Below are 20699 nucleotides of genomic sequence, written 5' to 3'. Positions count from 1 at the left end.
CGTGACTGTTGTGACGGTTTATGGTTAAAAGGAAGAAAAAGGGGAAAAAAAGATGGTGGTGTGACTTCAATGACAGGATGAGCAGAGAAAATGGAGGAGAGAAAGTGATGCAGAGAAGAGCACTAAATATGAAAACACATGGATTCCAGTGCACGATGGTATGAATCATAGATACACGTACAAAGAGAGTGGGAGGGCAGAGGAGATAAGGGAGCGGAAGAACACGGAGATTAAACAGAAAGGGAGGACTGAATGGGGGACACAGGGATGGGCGAGTGCAGAAGTGGATGAGTGCAGAAGTGGATGAGTGCAGAGGTGTATGAGCACAGAGGTGGGGTGATGGCTTATCACTGGGGAACATGTCTGTTGTGTCTCTCTCTCCTCTCATTTGCCTGACTATTGCTATTGCTGCCTGAGAATCTGGCCTCGAACCAGAGCAGTCTCTGCCAACAGAATTCTCAAGCACTGGTGCCACACACACACACACACACACAGACCCACCAAGCTAGTTCAGTCTATAACAGCATTACAGCTAAATAAATAGTGGTGGACAACCACACCTGTAAAACATGAGTATAAGACAATGATGAAAAATGAAATGCCAGAAAACTTCTACACCACTAGTAGTCAGTTACAAGAAAATCTGAAAAACGATTTGAAAGTGTACTGTGACTGTATTCAGTGGTTGCATAATATAACCAGTTAAGTCAGTTAAAATGTACAAATAAACAATAGATTCAAGGGGACAAAACAAATTAAATGACACTAAAAAAACTGGAAAAACATGCAGATACATTAGGTTTGAAGGCATCAGCAGGTGCATTGATCAGACAGCAGCTTAATAGGTTGGCTTTCGAAGGAGTGAGTTGGGATGAAAGTGTCAAGCTTCAAGGACTTTTTAAAGTCATTAATGGCAAACTAAAATGAATGACAACCAATGGGGGTTTATGCTTTAGGAGTGACCAGAGTGAGATACCATCATTATTTGAGTTCTGTTAGAATTAGGATCGTCAGATCTGTACGTAGGGTATCAGTCGCCACATCTCCCCACATCAACATCCAACCGCTCAAGGTGCAGCGTAGACGGCCACAGTCCAGCCTCAAACAGAAAGCCACTACTGGAGCTGGGACTAAGACAGTGGTCAGAATGAAAGGAAATACACATTAGTCCTGACAAGTAAACCAAAGCAGTAACAACCATGAGGGGCCCTCTGGCAAACACAGAGGAACACTAAAGGAACGAACAGCTGCGGAACAAACCCCTGACCTCCCTGCCTCCAAGTCACCATGGTACATCTTTCGCCCGTTATTGAAATAGCACATCGATGGAGGAGAACGGCTTTCGATGTCTGTTCATCTAATCTCAGTGATCTCTTCCTGAGGCCAGAGATGAGGTCCCTCGTGGGTCATGTCATCAAATCAACATTACAGATTAGCCTCACTGAGACACTTCCACACACAGGTAGGAAAGTCCAAGGTGAGGTTCAGATGTTCCAGGGATCCTAGTTCTCTTTTTAAAGAGGTTCTCTAGGGTTGAAGAAATGAGACTTTCCCCTGAGCAGAAACAGTAACTACACACGGTTTATAATGACAGAGATTTCATCCACCATGTTGGCTGACATATGATGTAACGGTACTTGTTTGGACTCATCCACGTGTTTGGACTCAACAGTTCTGGACACGAACCAACTCCCACTCGCATTCACACATCTACAGCAGTTTAATTCCATTAAATGAAGCGAGTCATTACGGACCCCGGGGGGAGTCACGGGGGAGGACAGTTTGATGGATATGCCCCACCCACTACTGTGTGTTACAGCATTCGCAAGATTCGCCTTGGCTGATTGTTTCCTCCGAAACAGCCCGTCCACTCAGAGCCCGCGTCAGTCTTGCATTATAAAGGGGATGGAAAAAGGCAAACACTGCCATAAGTAATGCACGATCTGTACAGTTGGCTTGACTCACTCACACAACTTATTTTTAGCTCATGTGCGCGGACCGCTCCACTGGAGGAGGGGGGAGACGTGGGCGGGGGAGGGGGGACGTGCATGGGGGAGGGGCAACTATATGGGGCATTGGTCGTACAGAGCAAACACTATTCCATCTGGGTGACTTCCACATGTATTTCTTTTTTTTTAATTATAATTTCTCGATGGCGCCATCAAAAGCAAGACCCCTGCATCATCAGCTCCAGCAAACCTCCTTCCCTGGGTATTAGTGGTTTGTCCTGCGAGGAAACGGCAGGTGGATGTGGTTGGATATGGTCTTGGATGCAGAGTAACGTGAAAACTTGGGCACACGGGACCTCACGGAGTTGCACAGAAACACTGGAACATTCATGCAGCAGTCAATAAGATATCCTGGTTATGGTTACATAAAGCTGTCTGTGAAATCTAGATATTACGAGGTGTTTTGTAGGAACTAGGGTAGCAGCCTGGGTAGCAAACTATGTACTAAAGGCGCATTCGAGGTAGGGGTACGCCTAACTCCACAGTACGGTACATATTGCGGTTTGAGGGTTACAGTTCACTACGGTTTTGGTAGAGCACAAAAATGTTACAGAAGATCCGTTTTTAGTTTATTTGTCAAAAGATGGAATACTCAGGGAAAATATGAGTCATATAATGCATGACAGCGCAATCAAGAATACCCACACCGTTTCATGATTTTCTTAAATGAAAATGATTATTACTCAGCAAAATTAAAAAAGGAAACACTGTGTGTCCAGTTCATTGTAAACAAGTGCTTCTGCATGCTCATAATATAGTGTGGGTATACCTGTTAGCTGAAATGGATACAACAGTGACATTCTATTGTGACTCAAAGGGTACCCTAGGGCTTGATTTTCCCAGTCTCCTCCCGTTTTAAACTTTAGGAGGACATGAGGTCCTGTCCACACCTGCGGAGTACCTGGTTTGGGGGGCCCGTTGCTGTCCCTGTCCAAAGTCCTCCTGGTTGTGTTGCAGATCAAGACGATACCTGACGATTTCAGCTGCCACTGTGCTGACACCTCCCTCCCTCCCCTGTGTTGTCCCTGTCCTTGTCCATCTGGTCATGCTTCTGACCAGGACTACATTTAAATCTACTCTGGATTTAGCCCACATGCATTTATTAATTATTCCTTAATATTTCACCCGGCACAGCCAGAAGAGGACTGGTAACCCCTCTGAGCCTGGGTCCTCTCTAGGTTTCTTCCTAAATTCCGGCCTTCTTAGGGAGTTTTTCCTAGCCAATGAAATTCAACACTACTGTTGTTTGCTCCTTGGGGTTTAAGGCCGACTGTTTTTGTAAAAGCACTTTGTGACAATGGCTGTTGTAAAAAGGGCTTTATAAATAAATGTGATTTATTGATTGATTCTTGGTCCTTGGTTATTCACCCAGTTAATAAATGACATTGGAGATACTGTGATACAGTGCAGTATTCCAGTATACCTACTATGTACTAAGCCTCCTGAAAGCCTGACTTCCAAGTATTAAACAAGTCTCTGTTGGATCTAAAATGAGGGCATAATGAAAGAAAATTACAATATGCAAGATATTCTCTCAGTTGCATAACTGCCTTCACTTTCCTTGACATGGGTCTTAGCTGTGGTATATTGGCAATATACCACAAACCATATTGCTATTTTGAACCGGTTACCAATGCAATTAGAACAGTAAAAAGTGATGTGATGTCATACCTGTGGTATAAAATCTCATAAACCACGGCTATTAGCCAAGCAGCATTCAGGATTCAATGGCACCCAGTTTATAATGTATTGTATAAAGGGTATTATAGTAAAATAATGTATTATGTTGCCTGTTGATGGTCATAACGTACAATAACTTATAAAACGTTTCTCTCTCATCCTGAAGAACCTCACAAACCAACGTAGATTGTATGACACCACACAGTACAGTTTTCTATATCCCTGCCCGTAGAAAAACGAATAGCTGCATATAGCTGCATATATCATCCGACAAATCACACACGGGAAGAATCCTATCAGCCGAAGCCATCTACAGCCAGTTGGTGGACTAAATCCTGGGTGATAAGCAGCCTCTATGTGATATTACACCAATACATTCTGTGGAATATGGTAGTCCAGAGGTCTAAGTCACTGCCTCCCATGCACATATACTGCTGAGGCATGAGTTATAGTTTGACCTATTTACCTATAGAAATCCTGAAAATATATAGAGATTTTAAAGTGTATTTTCATCCATAGCAGACAACATATTTAGAAACTACAGCCCGTTTTTTACACAGCCCCCACTTTTAGGGTAACAAAAGTATTTGGACAGTTGGCTGCACAGCTTATTATTACCATAGGTGCATAGGAAAGGGAGATAAAACTAGAACTTCATAGAACATACCATAAGATGCAAATCACTAGTAAGATCCAGGTACAAAACGGCCAGGTTACAGTTTACTACAAAGTACCTAACAGAGCCTGTTGAGTTTGGGTACAAAGTTTTAGACAAAGAAAAACCTGTGCCAGAGTGATGGAATGAGAAGTGAATGAGATGAAAAAAGGGAACTGCCCATGGTCCAAAGTAAACCAGCTAATCTGTGATACATGCTAGAGATATTTACGCCTTGTGCATGTTCGTATGGCTGCCAATGGATCTGGCTCACTTTATTGATGATGTGACTGATGACCACAATCACACTGTCAAAGCGACCAAAGATTTTGGCCTACAGTACAGGCACAGCATCACCAAGGAAGATACCCAGCGTCCAGTGATGTCTATCATTTACAGACTTCAGACAATCATAGTATGCAATGTTGTTCTCTTGACAACAGGTCGGTTGAAGAGTAGTTACACTGGAATTGTAACTTTTTTGTTCCTACAAAGGATATGAGAACAAGTGCTAAAGACTATTTTATTGAATATAATATTACATAATTTGTCTGAATACTTTTGGTACCCTAAAATTAGATTACATTTGTATATAATTCTAATATATGCAACTTCAATCAAGATTTTTCCCTAAGTGGTAATAATTCTCACAAATAATATATTACTATGAATCAGAACATCATGCAGCAAAATGTTTCATTACTCAAGAGAAATTGTGAATAAATTACTTAAATTAATGTATTGACTTTCCCTTGACTCAGTATATCTTTTATCAGACCTGTTTTATCTTCTCTCAGTTTAGTAACCAAAGGGTATATGCATTAAAAACAATGAAATAATTAAATCTCCAAAGAGCTGTGGGAAGCCGGGCAGAAGGCTAGGTAAGAGGTAGCCCAGGCTGATAACCCTGACCTATGCCAAAGACCTACAACCACATCGCAGCATGTAAATGTCACTCAGAGGATTGGATGGGATGACTGTGATGTTACTGGCACCAAATAGCATTTCTAAATTGTCAGAAATAGTCGAATGTTAAGCTGTGGTTCAGGATGTTTGATAATCTATTCTCTTTAGAAAAGTAAACAATGGATTTTCTTGTCTGCTTCATATAATGGAAAAGCAATACAGGCCCAAATGGCTAGTAATGAAGTGGACACTCGTAATTTGCTAAATAGTTTTCATTGCTGAAGTATTAACATTGTGTGTATTAGCTTAGGTCCATATGTAATACATTTATATATTTATTTAGTTAGGAAAATGTACAGCTCTTCCAGATACCTTTAGAGTGAATGGAAAGGTATTTTTTCAGATATCTGAGTTATGTGTCTTCTTTATAATATTGTATTGGGTTTGAATAACTAAGTCACATACATTTGAGTAATGTACAGTTTCTTGCCTCATACCCTTGTCTTTCTATAAGATGTAACAATTTGCTAAATAATGGCATGACACAGCATTGCTCAACTGTCTGCTGAGTGTGTGCATGATACAGTATCTCACAAAAGTGAGATAAAAAAAGTACACCCCTTCACATTTCTGTAAATATTTGATTATATCTTTTTATGTGACAACACTGAAGAAATGGCACTTTGCAACAATGTAAAGTAGTGAGTGTACAGCTTGTATAAAAGTGTACATTTGCTGTCCCCTCAAAATAACTCAACACACAGCCGTTTATGTCTAAACTGCTGGCAACAAAAGTCAAAATGTCCAAATTGGGCCCAAAGTGTCAATATTTTGTGTGGCCACCATTATTTTCCAACACTGCCTTAACCCTCTTGGGCATGGAGTTCACCAGAGCTTCACAGGTTGCCACTGGATTCCACTTCCCCTCCTCCATGATAACATCACAGAGCTGGTGGATGTTAGAGACCTTGCGCTCCTCCACCTTCCGTTTGAGGATGCCCCACAGATGCTCAATAGGGTTTAGGTCTGGAGACATGCTTGGCCAGTCCATCATCTTTACCCTCAGCTTCTTTAGCAAGGCAGTGGTTGTCTTGGAGGTGTGTTTGGGGTCGTTATCATGTTGGAATACTGCCCTGCAGCCCAGTCTCCGAAGGGAGAGGATCATGCTCTGGTTCAGTATGTCACAGTACATGTTGGCATTCATGGTTCCCTCAATGAACTGTAGCTCCCCAGTACTTTTGTGAGATACTGTATATAGCTCAATTAACTGACAAACAGTAGGCAGGCAAACGATTGATGCATACCCCACCCTGTCACAGTCCCATTGAACTAGCAAATAACATCAGCCAATCAACCCAGTCCATCCTAAACCCTGCGCTATGAGACAGTACCTGATTCTTTTTCTACTTGTTTCTAGTTCCTAGAACCTTTGTTGAACATTCATATTGGCTCTAGTGCATCCCAGCAGCTAATTCCATGTTGTCCTCTAGACAAAAGGACTGTTGAAGAGTAGTTACACTGGAATTTAAATTATCTTTTTCCAGGCAACCCACTACAGTTCCAACACTTAACTTACAGAGGGCTGTTACCGTAGTGGTGTTGCCAGGAAAAATACACTTCTTCCCTAACACATACATAGATTTTAAAGGAGATATGCTTAATTTGATCCCACCTTGTGTAAATTATCTTAATTACAGAAACAACAGTTTGAATTGAAAATAACTCTCCCACCACTTGCCTCAGATTTACTCTGGACGACCAGCATACAAAACGCAGGATGATTTGACTGACTAAAGCAGGAATTGTATTGCTGCAGATATTCAGAAAATACATGCTACTGTGCACCACAGACAGCACAGTATTAAAAATCCTGCAATCACATTTTGCTGCACAGATTTGTTGGTTTGTATGATAACCAGTAGCTGGTACCATTCAGATTCAGGTCTCTCGTTAGACAACATGTGGTAGATGTCGATGTATGGTTCTTCTGCCTGGAAGGGGGGATTTGATGTTTTATTCCAGGGGAGAGAGATCAAAGAATAACCCCCTCCTCACCCTCTACGCCCCCCTCTTCACGCCTCCTCCCTCCCTTCTAACAACATAGATAGAAAATGCTGTTTCACACACACACAAGCTATTTGGATTGCACGGAGGCTTCTCTTTAGCCTTGGGGCACTGTGGCTGCATAGCAATTAGCTAGCTATCTTTTCTCTCTGTCTTTTGGATTCTCTCTTCCATTATATCTCACTGTTTCTTCCCAAGGAAACAAAAAGACATATCAAAATAAATACTCAGTGATTATATACACGCATCGCAAAGTGTGCAGGCACACACCCACCCACCCACCTACCCACACACACACACACACACGGAAAGAAACACCAAGAGAAGATGAGGACAGGGAATCCCAATCGGTTTCATCCCCATACTAAACTACAGTCTTTCAGTTGAAGATACCCTTGAGGTCATGTATAGAGACTGTGGACAGCCCTCTTTCCCTGTATCGTCTATCAACACTGTGTGGTGCTTGGATGGGTCAGGTCACGCCCATGACTTCATCCACAGCTTCCATAAAAAGCCCTTTAAATCAATGAACATCAACTGTATTAAAGAATAGTGAGGGAGAACGTGTGACATAACAAGTCTCCCAGAAATCTTGTCAGAGATTTCTGATTATTGAATTCATTGAAGTGATGACAAGATGGGACCATGCAGGACAAATGCATCAGCAACTTGAATTTATCATTGTTTGCATTCTGTCTCCGAGTGTTTGCTGGTGAGTCTGGGAGAGCTACAGGAACCATCCCAAGGAACCAGCATGTTTCTAAGTAACAAACATGCTACTAAAACCTTCCCCAGGGTTTCCCCTACCAGCAGCCAACCAGCCCAGCCTGCCAAAAGATAAACCCGTTCATCACAAACACACACACGCATACACACACACACACACACACACACAGTTTCACAAACCATCTGTCACACTAACTTACAACTTCTCAGTGTCACCCTGTAGTTTGGATAAATAACACTTTCAAGTAGCCTGTTTAGCAAGCATTTACTCCACTTTTCAAACTCAAATCCCGGTTTTCAAAGAGCCAGCCAAACACATATCTGCTGCTTTACTAAGGCAAACCCCCTCACTATTAACTGCTTTCTGTAGAGATTGAATTTCAGAAATCCTCTTAAAAAAAAAAAAACTGTAATTCTCTCTGTCACACACACATAATTATAATAATGTATGTTTTCTTTCCTCGTGTCTCTCTCCACAAACACACACACAGGTTTCCTGTCTAAAGATGATGTCATGTTCTCCAGTGCTCAGTCTTCTGTCCTTTGACATTGTTTTCCTGCAGCACTGTGAGAACAGCTCTAACCCCAGAGTCTCACACGCACGGACACACACATACACATGCAATACACGCATACACAATCACAGGCAGACGTATGACAAACGATCCTCTGCAACACAAAGCACTCGTGAGTAAACACACAAAGACACACAAACAGCAACGGTTGAGTGTCCGTTTGGATGAACCGTTTCCCATAGAGCTTTCAGTCCCCAGAGGAAGTGCTTCCCTCTTAGTAACGGCTGCAGGGTGTGTCCACACAGGTACAATCAGGTGACTCATGTTACACACCGTGCTCCTAGGTGGATAAAAGCTGTTACTAACACACACACACAGAAGTTCATGAAACAAACAATATCTTGCTCTAACTGACCAAACTGACAGTTAGTACCTAATTATTCTGCGTGTGTGCGTGTGTGTGTGTGCGCGTGTGTGCGTGTGTGTCTGTGGGTGTGGAAAGAGCAGACTGATACCGTAATGAGAAAGGTGAAACCTAGACTCAGCCAGTCACCGCTATTCGCCTCCTTCCTCCCCCTTTCCCTCCCCCATTCCTCCCCCTCTTCTCTCAGGGCTAGACAGTCATTTTAGGCGAGTCCCAACTGACTCACGGCACACCTGTCCAACAACAGAGGCTCCTGGTCCGCTCCTCCTACTCCATTACCTCATTACAATGACAGCCTGACAGGCCTTCAGTTGCACCCACTCCAAGCACAGCAAATGCCTTGGCAGAGGATATGACACCCCAACCCCGCGCTCCCAGACGCCTACAAGTACAAACACATGGACGCCATACATTTTACTGTCCTTTTGCACCCCAAACATTATTACCTTTCAAAATCGTATTTTCAGTAAACTCTAAGCCTCGCTCTTATCACAAACACCTAACCCTAATCCTAAAAGTAACCAGCCCACCTATTTCTAACCTTAATTTTATGCATAATCCTTAAAGAGAAAAAAATATATCTTTAATTGTGGAAAGAATTTTTTCAGTCCAAACAAGGGTATTAAAATACACACACAAACGCACACACAAACATGCACTGTCGTAACCCACAAATGACTCGCTCTGGACAGGATAGTCTCAGTGCCAAAATATATTCCCAGTTCCCTTCTTAGGGAACCTGGGAGTGTGGCTTTTTTTTACCCCTTCCTCCCTCCCCTCGTCCACTTCCATGGCTCAAAGGAAGTGGAATGTTTTCCACTTCCTGGTGCTCCTGTGCAGCAGCGGGGACCATGGAGCAGACTAGTAATGGGGGTGTGGAGTGGACAGTGTCCTGAGTTTAGGCCTAAGTGCTGGTCCAAATGCAGTTTTAGCTCTGTGCGTCATAATAGTTTAGTTGAGTTTGAGGTGGAGCAGAGATGATTGCAGATCAGCTGTTATTAAGAAAACCCTTTCTTGCCTGCTATGATCATATGCTGCTTCCATAATAATAGCTTTAAAAGCTTAGCAGCCCATTGGATTGTGTTACTGTGTTCTTGGCTGTCAATGTGGCATATGGGCGTTGTATTATTCTTGGGGTTTACGCTTTATAATATAACATACAACCTCAAGACAGAGCGGGAATCCATTGTGTCCATGGCAACCCCACCCACGTGGTGTCGAAACCTTCAACCAATCCGGTTTCAGTCCGGGGCGTAGATGTGTGTGTGAAAGTGTGTGTGTTTGTGTGCGTACTGTACAGTTGTTTGTGTGAGGGTGATCATCATTGCACACCCCTGAGGCAAGACTATCCAATCAAATCCACCACCGTCAGAGCCAAACGTTGATCTGTCTGGGGTGGAGGACAGGGAGACAGGAGCCTTCAGCCAGATATCTATTATTTATCATATGGACCATACCTGTAGCATTCTTCATGCACTGTCTGATACTGCTAATGCTGCATCTAATGAACTGATGGCATGTTAGTCCACAATGCATCATCAAATCCTGTATACTGTAATAACTATGGCATAATGCAATACAAACCTCCACTAACGCTACCAGGCCTGTCGGCATCATTTATACGTGAGTCTAAAGCATCTGCAGACTCAGTGTACTGCAGCCGAATTCATTCAGTTCTGCTCAATAATTCAGAGAGCGCCAGTGACCAGGGCTAATGCTAATGCTAACCGCTACTACTCTGGTATCTCCCTCCCTCACAGAGATATCAGACAGCCACAAGAGGGGCATGGGACAATACATAATACATTGAAATACTGTCATAATAATTTAGTAAAAAGTTAGTGGTCAGGAAGGTAACTACATAATATTAACGTCATTTTTTTTATACCCCTGAAGTATAGACAGCAGTTTAAGGAGTAATCAGTGATTAAAGTTTACCATAAACTGTTGTGTACGTTGAGATTGAAATGTGGACTGCGAACTTGACAGTGAACCTTGTCTAGAAAATGAATTGGGTGCGAGTTTAGTGTGAAGCAGAAGCTGGAGTGGAGGAGCAAGTATGTGAGTGTGTGTGTGAGAAAGAGATAACTTCCGTGACATTTCTGCAGATGTCTCTGACAATATTAAACTGATTTTTCACAATAGGTTACACATACTGTTCTTCCTCTATTGGCTGTCACTATATGCCTTTACATATGGACGGAGATCAGAATGAGAATAATCTTTATTTGCTAAGTGCATCCACACAAGCATCTCACAGAGCTGTTTCACTAACTATTAGATTTAGCATAAATGCAGACCAACGTTATGTAAAGTTCATAATGTTATGAGTGGACATACGCATTCACAGTATCAGTATGGTGTAACATTTGCGAGTGCAGCATCGAAGATGGAGAGAATGAGCAAGACAGGAACCGAGCATAATGAGGGATGGATAGAATGAGTGAGACATGAACCGAGCGTAATGAGGGATGGATAGAATGAGTGAGACAAGAACCGAGCGTAATGAGGGATGGATAGAATGAGTGAGACAGGAACCGAGCATAATGAGGGATGGATATAATGAGCGAGACAGGAAGCGAGCGTAATGAGGGATGGATAGAATGAGCGAGACAGGAACCGAGCGTAATGAGGGATGGATAGAATGAGTGAGACAGGAACCGAGCATAATGAGGGATGGATAGAATGAGTGAGACAGGAACCGAGCGTAATGAGGGATGGATAGAATGAGCGAGACAGGAACCGAGCGTAATGAGGGATGGACAGAATGAGTGAGACAGGAACTGAGCGCAATGAGGGATGGATAGAATGAGTGAGACAGGAACCGAGCGTAATGAGGGATGGATAGAATGAGTGAGACAGGAACCGAGCGTAATGAGGGATGGATAGAATGAGCGACAGAGATCCCCAGCAGCAGTGCTGGCCCACTGTGACTCATAGGGCTAAATGAGCCAGGCGTTGCCTCCTGATGCTCTGTGACCTAGATTGGGAGACGCAGGCATGGCCGTAATCTCTCCCTCTCTACCCCACTCTCTCTCTCTAACTTGCACTCTCCGCTCGTCACGGAACAGGCTGCTGCGCTGCAAAACCTCCATATCCTCCCACAACAACACAGACCAAAAACACTCACACATGATAAGACAAACACACACACACACACACACAGGACAGATTCCACACTACGACAGGACACAGTGTCCAGAGCCTAGCCAAAGCAGAGTCACATCTCCTCAGCTATGATTCTTACATACATTTTTACCATTCCACTGTAGAGCATTAAACACCCAGCTCTTACTATCAGCATTGGAGATTTTGCATATATACTCATGTAATCAATGAATGTATCAATATGTTAATCACACTCATACAACTAATCAGTATGGTAATCTGTATAATCACCAATATACAATGTGTGTGTCCTACATTGGAAATAATCAGAGCACTGTTGGATGTATTAAACTTGAGGGCCTTCAGGCCCTGTTACTTGTTACTACAGGGTTTCCAAGGCCTGCCCCACAAATATTTAACAACAATGGTTTGTTGGGTAAATTCCAGAATTATAAGAAATAATGGTGGCTGATCAAAGAAAATCCTCCCCAAATAATTAGCATAGTGGGACGGCCAGGAGGTGCTATACAAGATGGTACCGGATAAAATTGAGTGTCCGAGGTTGGAAGGACAGTCGTTCTGCAGAACAACTCGGCTTTTTTGAATCTTCATTAGAAGTCTATTTTGGATTCACAATTCCTGAGTCTTTGCATCTTTTTGGCTGGAGATCTGAAGTGTTTTCCACGACATCAGCAGAGTAGCACACACTTTACACCACACCAGAAGAAACACTGCAAAGTCAGAGTAATTATACTACAGAGTGAATCCTAGACTTAACTACACACAGAGGATTTGGAGTTCAGACATAAGAGGCATTCTAAGGGGTGTGTGTCATTATGGAAAACAAGCAGGCTTATTAACAGTACAGTACAGCTCTCACTTTCACAGACAGACAGACAAACACAATTCATTCGAGCAGATTAAAACACACAAAAGGTTGTGGTGGAGCATTCTGAATTCCAGCCGAGCACCCAGCCACCATGGCTTTGATCCTCTCAATGGCTTCCATTGTGTCCCCACAGGCACTGGGGCCTGAGCTGGGTGGAGAGGAGACCTTAAAACACACGCCACTGCTGATGTTAATATGCTGATGGTGCATATTTCCGTCATTTGTTGTTATGGGAGTCGTGTCTTTGAGGCTGACAACAATCAGCTGATTGTGGGAAATGTAAAGGATACGCATGAGAAACTCAGAATGGACTGCTACTATTCCCTACAATGTAGTTGTACTGGCAATCCGTTAAAATGAACAATCACATGTTTTGGTGCATTAATACTGATTAAAATACATCCCAAAACCTAGATAAGAAAGAGGTCGATAAGAAAGAGGTCGCTATGTGCTTTTAATATTGCCATGAGTGGAGCAAAGTGCGCTGGATGTTCAGTACAGTGTGTTGTCTTCCCTTCATCAATGTTAGGTGAGTTATTTACGTACTGTTCAGTGACTGTGCGGCTGAAGTCTTACCTTACTTCAGTCCCAACTGAACCACTGTATCACTTCAGCTACAGGTAAATGTGGCGTAAGGTGGTAGAGCCACAGCAAACAGTACACATTCTGCATAACTCGGCAATATGGCTTCAATTCCAGCCTAAAAATCACTACTCTGCTAGGGCCATCTGGTCAGAGCTCAGTGTGGTCAGAGTAATGAGACAGCCTTTCTCTGTGGTGAATCAATCGATGGGTGTTAAGTGCTGCTGGGGCTCAAAATGGAGTCTGTTCAAGTGGACTCAATTGACTAGCTGAGAAATACAAGCTGACAAGGGTACTGGAGCCACACAACACAACAATGACTATTTCAAAACATAATTCAAAGTGCTATGTATTGTAATAAATATAACCAGGCTCCATTATAATTAATGCCATTGTAACTACGGGTTTGTGAAGGTGTAAGCCAACATCAGGTGTTGGGTTCCAAAAATGATTCCAAAAATTGGCCTATATTGTGATGTCACAGTAATAACACATCTGGGTAAGAAGGTGTGATCAGCCAATGTGGCAGTGGCAGCCCGCCCATTATGGTTTTAGGGGCGGTGCCCCACTTGACTGTATTTTAATAATAAATAAATACTGGACTGTATTCGCACCATAATCCAACGTAAAAAGCAAGCGATTCATTTTGACGGATTTTACTGCAGTTATAATGCAAGAACTGTATTCCCATGTTTCTCGTACATGTTTTGGCTAGTTTTAGATTTACCAACTGTTTTAGCAATAATATAAAGTAATGTGAAAAGTAAATAGAACACGTGAATTGATGAAAGCCAATTTAATAAACCAGCCAGTGAAATTAACTTAGAAGCATTTTTGAAATTAAACTAAACAATAACGCAGAAAAAGTGAATCTACTCTTACCTTTACCATCACATAAAATGGCTAACAATAGAATCATGTGACCTAAAACAGGTGCAACTGATTAGAACATCATTATGGCGCACTTTGGGAGGGCCCAGCTTTGAATAAGAGATTAGACACCTGGTCTGGTTTGGTCTTATCCATATGGGTCAAAGTGCCCAGGTCAGAAAGAGACTACACAAACATACATTGGTGAAAGTAAACATGGCTTACATGAGCGAAAACCAAACACTGCCTTTGAACAAAAGAACCTCATACCTACCATAAAGCATGGAGGCGGTGGCATTATTGTTTGGGGGCGCTTTGTCAACCCTGAATCCCAAACTGAATTCCATACTGGCTCCAAAAGAAAGAAATGTAGGAATATAGAATGGCCAATTCAAAGCCCAAATCTAAAAATGCTGTGGAGGGAGTTTAAGCCCTCGAAAATTTCTCTTAGTTTATGTAAGACACTGATAGACAGTTGCAAGAAGGGACAACCTTAAGTTATTTCAGCCAAAGGGGGCAACACCAGCTACTGAAGCGAGGAGGATACTTGTTTTTTCTGCATAAAATATTGCTGATTTGATTTCTGATAAATAAATGACTGCAAATCTTTCACTGTCACATGTTAACGCAGGTAGACATTATCTGTCAATAGTGTTGAAGTGAAGATTACATGTCCATGTCCAAAAATGTAAGAAAAATGACAACATTCCAGGGCGTGTACCTGCCACTAGTCAGTATATTTTATTTTTGCCCTGCATATTAACAGAGTGAAAGATAAGTACATTAATTGCATTGCTTAAAGAAACCACAGAGCATGTCTGTTTCTATAAAACCTCTGACGCCATTGGCACTGTCACTATTACACAGCCAATCAGGATCTGCCACTAAAGCAGAAGTGCAGCTGGGTCGGGCAGGAATTTAGGTAATAATCCAGAACACAACCAAGTGTAAATCACAATGTCTGAAAAAGAAATACACGTAACTTTTTCAACTGACTGGTCAATCTCCAGAAAATCTTTAGAGTAACTTGGGAGGCCTTCCATAAATATTAGACACCTGGTCTGGTTAAAACCCATTGAGATTATGTTGCAAGACCAGAACAAAAAGCATTGTGGATCAAAATCAGTTCTTCATAGCTGCTCAAGGTGTTTCTAAGATGTATTTGTTTTTAAATGTGGTGGATTGTGTATTTAACAATAATTACTGCTTCAAAGTGTCATGACTGCAATCTTTAAAGCATCCAAACCACACACCTTACATCAGATCGCCTTCGGTAGATTTCACTTGTTTTGAAAAGTTAACATTAATCTAGTTGTTATGCAGTGAATTCCAAAAGTATTTGGAGAAGGGAAAATTTCTGCACAACTTTATTCCAGCAGTTTGATCTTGAAATGATACAATGACTATGGGATTATGGCAGACCATCAGCTTTAATGTTAGGCTATCTTCAAACATATCGGATGAACCATTTAGAAATTACAGTACTTTTTGTATGTGTTTCCCCCATTTTTTCAGGGCCAAAATTATTTGACAATTGGCAGTTTCTTATTCGGCAGCTATGTTTGTTATCAGCATAATGCATACTTGAGAGTAATTGTCTAGTCTTGATTCTAGGGTTTGCATTTCGAGTCAGTTTCTGGCGTCTGTCTGCATAAAAACCAGAGAGGTCTCAATGCAAGTCAAGTTTGCTCCTTTGAGCTCGATAAATCAGAATAAATTGTTCACAGACGGAGACAAAACATCACGGGTGTCAAAATCCCCTGTCTGGTATATTAAGAAGAAGAAAGCACTGAGCTCAGAAATGGTAAACAACATGTTAGACCAAGAAAAACCTCTCATTGAACGGCCATATTGCTGACCATAAAGATGTATGAAAAAAAAAATGACAATCCTTCAGGTGGTAAGCATTAACGTGTCAAGGTGAAAACACTGCTACCTGGCTTAAAGTACCTTAGATTGATGGCAGAGTTCTGTAAAAAGGTACTCTGGGCAGTTGGGACAAACATGAACATGTAAGAGAGTAATGCCAAGAGGAAGGTGAGTCAACAACAATGGAACTGACACTCATCTTTGAAATGTGGTGAAGGTGGTGTTATGTTCAGGGCATATATGGCAGATCTGGACACTGGATCTGGCTCAGTTGCCTTCAGTGATGACGTAACTGCTGAAAGCAGCAGCAGGATGAATTCTGAACTGTCCAGCAACATCTTGTCTGCTAAAATACAACCAAATGCCTTAAAACTCAATGGATAGCTCTTCTACTAAACATGAATAATTCACTTAACATAATGTTATTTGTTTAAATACTTTTGGCACCCTAAAATATGGTTATCATCTAAAGGCGCTCTTATTTGTAAATAGTTCATCCGATCTGGATTAAAATTCACACAAATTCAAGCTAATAGACTGCACTTTCACTTGATAGTCATTGCATCAAGTGCTGGAATACACAGCCATACGGTAGTGACTGACCTTGTATAGTCTTCAGGTTACCTGTAATTATATAATCTCATTGTACTCTGCTGAACACCCCAAATTACCATATTTTTAGGTCTATTTCAGACCATAGGTCATAATAGAGGGTGTAACATTGCAATTTGTCCTCTATAAAGTAATAGCCTTGGAATACACAATATTTCCTTCAAAATAGACATACATCCTTTGAGCTAAGTTCATTCTCCCCAAAAAGCATAAAGAAAAGCTAATTTACCATCTTTCTCCAATATGCAAATAATAAGTCACCCCTCACATTTTTGTAAATATGTGATTATATCTTTTCATGTGGCAACACTGAACAAATGACTCTTTGCTACAATGTAAAGTAGTGAATGTACAGCTTGTATAAAAGTGTACATTTGCTGTCCCGTCAAAATAACACACAGCCGTTAATGTCTAAACTGCTGGCAACAAAAGTGTGTACACCCCTAAGTGAAAATGTCCAAATTGGGCACAAACTGTCAATATTTAGTGTGCCCAACCTTATTTTCCAGCACTGCCTTTACCCTCTTGGGCATGGAGTTCACCAGAGCTTCACATGTTGCCACTGGATTCCACTTCCCCTCCTCCATGATAACATCACAGAGCTGGTGGATGTAAGAGACCTTGCGCTCCTCCCGTTTGAGGATGCCCCACAGATGCTCAATAGGGTTTAGGTCTGGAGAAATGCTTGGCCAGTCCATCAACTTCACCCTCAGCTTCTTTAGCAAGGCAGTGGTCGTCTTGGAGGTGTGTTTGGGGTCGTTATCATGTTGGCCCGGTCTCCGAAGGGAAGGGATCATGCTCTGCTTCAGTATGTCACAGTACATGATGGCGTTCATGGTTCCCTCAATGAACTGTAGCTCCCCAGTGCCGGCAGCACTCATGCAGCCCCTTGACTGTAGGCAAGACACACTTGGTTGCCGCCACAGCCATGCAGACCAATTTGAGGCAGTGAGGCCTGTTCTGAGTGGAACCTGTCCTGTTAAACCGCTGTACAGTCTTGGCCACCGTGCTGCAGCTCAGTTTCAGGGTCTTTGCAATCTTCTTATAGCCTAGGCCATCTTTATGTAGAGCAATGATTCTTTTTTTCAGATCCTCAGAGAGTTCTTTGCCATGAGGTGCCATGTTGAACTTCCAGTGACCAGTATGAGGGAGTGTGAGAGCAATGAGACCAAATTTAACACACCTGCTCCCCATTCACACCTGAGACCTTGTAACACTAACGAGTCACATGGCTAATTGGAGGGAGGGAAAATGGCTAACTGGCCCCAACTTGGACATTTTCACTTAGGGGTGTACTCACTTTTGTTGCCAGCGGTTTAGAAATGAATGGCTGTGTGTTGAGTTATTTTGAGGGGACAGCAAATGTACACTGTTATACAAGCTGTACACTCACTACTTTACATTGTACCAAAGTGTCATTTCTTCAGTGTTGTCACATGAAAAGATATACTCAAATATTTACAGAAATGTGAAGGGTGTACACACTTCTGTGAGATACTGTAGGCCTACTAGTACTGCCTATCTCTACAGTCAGGAAAGCAGATGCCCCATCAATATATTGAATGGCAATCTTAATCAGAAATGTAAACCACTTGACAGACACAAACATTTCCACTTGATTGAAACACACAGCAGAAAACCTGTGAAAGTATGTTGTACATCATAAAAATGTGTTTCTCATTAGTGGCTACTCTCATAAATGTGTGTGTGTTCCTAAGCAGAGCATCACCCAATCCTCACTCTAATTTCCCAACCCATTAATTGCAATCTATTATTAACAAGGCTACACCATCATGTAGAAGTGAGGTCACCCTAATTGTGTTACAGTAAACTAGGGCTTGTACATAACTCCAGCCTTTCCAGAAGTGCCCTGTGACATTCAAATAGCCCTATCTAATTGACTTGATCAAAGTTTTAGAGTTGGGATCTTTTTGAGGAAGTTGTTTTGATTCACTTAGGGCTTGTAACCATGGAGAGGCCATCACTGCATTGTGTATATCCCAAGGGGGCTGTGTTTGATGATGTGGGTAAGCTGTTGGATGGTTTTTCAGTTAGCCTTCCTCACGTTTTCAGAAACAACTTTCGAATGATTATTATAAATGGGAAGTGAGTAAAGTAACTTTTGTTTTGCTTAGAATAAAACAAATTATTTATTGATTTGATGGCAATTTGGTAACTCTTAGGAAAGTGGTATACTAAGAAGTGCTCAGTATGAAGCTGCATTATTCAATGTTTACAGAGGAGAGAGAGGGGAGTGCAGCGAGTCAGAAATGTTGACTGTTTTCCCTATACAGGTATACCTCCTCTCCTCTTCTTTTCCTTAGCCAAAACATAACATTACTCATCCACCCCCAGGCTTGTTGGAACCACACAGCACAGATCCACCAAAACTGTGATTCACCCATGGAGGAGGAGCCTTGCATAACACTTATTATTACATTATTAATTTTTTTTTTTTTTTTTGCATTGCCATTACGAAAAGCAAGGCAAAGGCTGGATTTTCCAATTAACAAGGGAGTAATCTTGAAGGTTTATGGAAAATGCATAATAATTTCATCAGCACTATGACTTGAGAAACTGACACAAGACCATGATGAGGGAGTCTTGACCTAATTCTGAAATGAGGAAAATCTACAGTTGATATGTAGCCAGTTGATATTAAAGTCTACTAGAGACAAATGCATTGACTCTGCAAAGCAAATTGGAAGTTTATGTTAACCAAGAACTAGTGTTAGGTTTGTGTGTTACATTTTATGTAAAATATAAATAAAGAACGAAACATCACTGTACCAAAAAGAAAACATCCAGTCAGCTAAAGTTACAGTAGTTGCAGCATTTTCAGTAAACAGATGACATTTCTAAACCCTTCTATGGCATAGTTTCCCAGTCACAGATTAAGCCTAGTCCTGGACTAAAAATCAAATTCAAAGAAAAATCTCCAGGGGAATGTATTTTAGTCCTGGACTATCTGAGCCTGGGAAACCGCCTGTATGACACTGTAGGCGAATAATAAAGACATGCATGATTTTGATTACATGAACCAGCTAATCAATAGATACAAATAAGAGGTCAGTGTTTTTATCCTGATGGTCAACAGAGCAGCCCTAGCGAGTCGTGCCTGCCGGGGTAACCGTATACTGCAATTTTAACCACTGAAATGGAACTGGAGTTAGTTTTTTATGCATTTTTATTTGGTTCAGGGACACACTGGGCATTTTACGGGACACAACATCTCTTCTCCCTCTGTCTTTCTATTTCTGGGCTGAAGCGCTTACCTTCGGACAGCTCCAAATCCAACTCAGCCAATTGGTCCTTGACCTCTTTTGGTAATGCTGACATATCCACGCCTCGGTCCGCCATAGTTGCAGTAATAATGCAGATTAATATGTAAAGAAAGAAAACGTGGTGACACTTTTCTGAGTCAACGATAAAAGCAGAAATTAAAATTTGGACTGTACTCCATCCTTGCGACTCCCTGACACCGCCATAACTGTGAGCGACGAACAACACACTGAAGGAATCTATCACATGACCATGTCTGATGTTAATTGTTGTGACTGGAGCATGAGATCAGTAGGATGTCTGCTCCCCCTTGCGTTACTGTGTGGCATGAATAGCATACCTGTTCTTGGAGTACCGCAAGCATGTTGCCCTAACTGCCAAAAACAGGTTCATCCAGCATCGCTAATTTTACGAGCGCTTTAAATAAATGTTATACTTGGTTAAGACCGACAAAACACATTATTTTCAACAATTTGGTATAAACTGTCTTGCTGAGAGACAGAACAGA

The 20699-nt window shown here is 41.8% G+C and overlaps 1 protein-coding gene across 4 annotated transcripts in view; it reads right to left on the bottom strand.

Moving 5' to 3' along the window:
- Positions 1-20409, bottom strand: part of dip2bb (disco-interacting protein 2 homolog Bb) — a 48181-nt gene extending 27772 nt beyond the window's left edge. For all 4 annotated transcript variants that reach the window (XM_034287407.1, XM_010881293.4, XM_034287408.1 and 1 more), the window contains exon 1: positions 20185-20409. In XM_034287407.1, the coding sequence (XP_034143298.1) occupies positions 20185-20269 (85 nt within the window). In that variant the 5' untranslated portion in view covers positions 20270-20409. The remainder of the gene's footprint in view (positions 1-20184) is intronic.
- Between the last annotated feature and the right edge of the window lie 290 nt (positions 20410-20699).

The sequence above is a fragment of the Esox lucius genome, chromosome 17 (assembly GCF_011004845.1).
Source record: "Esox lucius isolate fEsoLuc1 chromosome 17, fEsoLuc1.pri, whole genome shotgun sequence".
Lineage (NCBI taxonomy): Eukaryota > Metazoa > Chordata > Actinopteri > Esociformes > Esocidae > Esox > Esox lucius.
Note: the sequence above shows the minus strand (reverse complement) of the source record. Positions and strands in the feature narration are given on the sequence as shown.